The sequence below is a fragment of the Castanea sativa genome, chromosome 1 (assembly GCF_040712315.1).
Source record: "Castanea sativa cultivar Marrone di Chiusa Pesio chromosome 1, ASM4071231v1".
Lineage (NCBI taxonomy): Eukaryota > Viridiplantae > Streptophyta > Magnoliopsida > Fagales > Fagaceae > Castanea > Castanea sativa.
This window is the reverse complement of record NC_134013.1, coordinates 79,808,762-79,810,759: the sequence shown is the minus strand read 5'-3', so window position 1 is coordinate 79,810,759 and position 1,998 is coordinate 79,808,762. Positions and strand designations below refer to the sequence as shown.

At 33.6% G+C, this 1,998-nt stretch overlaps 1 protein-coding gene across 1 annotated transcript; it reads left to right on the top strand.

The window, feature by feature from the left end:
- The first annotated feature begins 234 nt into the window (after positions 1-234).
- LOC142639975 (uncharacterized) lies at positions 235-1,466 on the top strand. Its single transcript, XM_075814098.1, has 3 exons — positions 235-673; positions 808-917; positions 1,127-1,466. Exons 1-3 carry the CDS (start codon positions 503-505, stop codon positions 1,281-1,283), a joined length of 438 nt encoding a protein of 145 aa, XP_075670213.1. The 5' UTR covers positions 235-502; the 3' UTR covers positions 1,284-1,466.
- The last annotated feature ends 532 nt before the right edge of the window (positions 1,467-1,998 follow it).

The window sequence follows — 1,998 nt, the reverse complement described above, 5'->3', positions numbered from 1 at the left end:
TTATTTGCTACAATATTTTCAGTTTTCAATTTTTAATAAAATAAACCGTATTCAAACGGACTTAAAATTTTCTATCGAAACAAACAGAGCATTATTCTTTACCGACGTTAGGCCAAAAAAATTGGGTGTGGTCAGTCACGCTACGTGGCTCACAGTTTCTGAGTTTCAAGGAAGTTTCTTTAAGGAGCTTTGATATTGGAGGTCGTAAAAGTAAAACCACTTAAGGTTATCTTTATGTTTTTGTTAGCCCACAGTTTTTGACTACTTTCCTTCCTTCCTTCCTATCTCCTTCCTTTTTTTCAGGGTATCTATTTAGCTTTCTTCTGTTTTGGAGACACAGGCGTTGAATACAAGTACACAACACTTTCTTTCCCTTCCCAAGTTTTCATCTTTTCTATCTGGGTATATATTTCTCTTTCACACACAAATATTTGCACAAAAATAGAAAACGAAATCATATTTATTTATCTTTATTTAAAGCTCGGGTTGTTGTTGTAAATCAATGGCTGGAATGCTACCTGGTGTTGAATGTGCCCGAAAGAGACGGTTCCATCAGAGCGTTGCAGGAGGCCCGGAATCAGCAAATTTGGCTGCCAATGGTGGAACAAGGCGGTCCTATCTTTCGTTATACCCTACCAACAATGAAACCCATCATACCACTTTTTCTTTAAAGGTACTTACTTTCATACATACCCTTCTCAAATCTCAATCTCTTTCTCTATATATTGTCTAATCCACATATAAATATGTTTATTTTTGTTTGTTTTTTTGTGTGAATAATTTTGTTTAAATTTGATCCAAAAGCAGCAACACCAAGCGTATCAGGATGTGGAATTGGGAGGAGTAGCTAAAGAGGCTAGGGAAAGATTAGATGAAAGGCTGAAACTCAGAACACAAAGAAAATCCGACACCAAAAGGTAAGGATTTAATATATATATATATATATATATATATATACACACACACACACACATATATATATATTCAAGGCGCAAGTTAGCTAAATTATTATAGTTCTTGCTAACATGCGTCAGAGTACTGAAATGAGCTAAAATTTTAAAATTTGATTTTCAATCTTCATAGTTACGTATATTTATATGTTTTTATGGTTGATTTAATTTTATAGGGATAACAGTAACATCAAAGGCTGCTTGAGGTGTGTGGAGGAGTTGCAGAGAGATAAAGAGTTGTACGAGTCAAAGAAGAGTGGCTCAAAGCTGTTAAATTGGGCGAAATTTAGCTGGAATGTTTCGGTAGAAGGCAAATGCGCTGTTTGCATTTGAGATAGCCCTTTTTGTTTTGAATGAATGGATGAATGTGGCATAAGGTTGCTTGGTAACATGTGGCTGAATGATTTTTAGTTTTTGCCCCTTTTGTTTGAAATAGAATTATGGAAATTTACCCCAGTAGTTTTTGTTGTACTATGTGGATACCTTACATAATGATATTTGGTTTTGGATTATAAAGTGGCTGTCAACATTCTTTTGGATAATTGGAGGTGGGAATTTGAACATGTTTCTTTAACTTAAGAGGTGTGTATCAATTGAGCTATTGTTGATAATTGGATAGTTGGAGTGGGGATTTGAACAATTTTTTAGCTAAGAGGTGTCAGTCAGTGAACTACTTTTGATGAATTTGGCTATAAATCCAACCTTCTATTTTTGGTGCGAGTTCAATGCTGCCAAAAGATTCAATTTAGTAAATATGTAAAACATGGATTTAGAAATAGCTCTCTCTCTCTCTCTCTCTCTCTCTCTCTCTCTCTCTCTCTCTCCTATAAAAGCAATAGCAATAGGAATGCTACATACACAAATTATTTTTACAAACTGCTGATGTGATTTTAGTATTTTTCAAATAGTTATTGTAAGTAAAAATGTGATATTAGTAATGAGATTATATTCTTCCTTAAAAGAAAATAAAAAGTGATGGACCTATAATAGAACTAATAAGAATTTGTTATCAGTTTGTAAAAATGTTGTAAAATAGTTTGTCTATAGC

What these genes read in the sequence shown, in the direction of transcription:
- LOC142639975 (XM_075814098.1), top strand. Translation starts at nt 503, where the DNA reads ATGGCTGGAATGCTACCTGGTGTTGAATGTGCCCGAAAGAGACGGTTC. An exon ending in ATACCACTTTTTCTTTAAAG is followed by an intron (nt 674 to 807) that starts GTACTTACTTTC and finishes ATCCAAAAGCAG; the next exon opens with CAACACCAAGCGTATCAGGA. An exon ending in AGAAAATCCGACACCAAAAG is followed by an intron (nt 918 to 1,126) that starts GTAAGGATTTAA and finishes TTAATTTTATAG; the next exon opens with GGATAACAGTAACATCAAAG.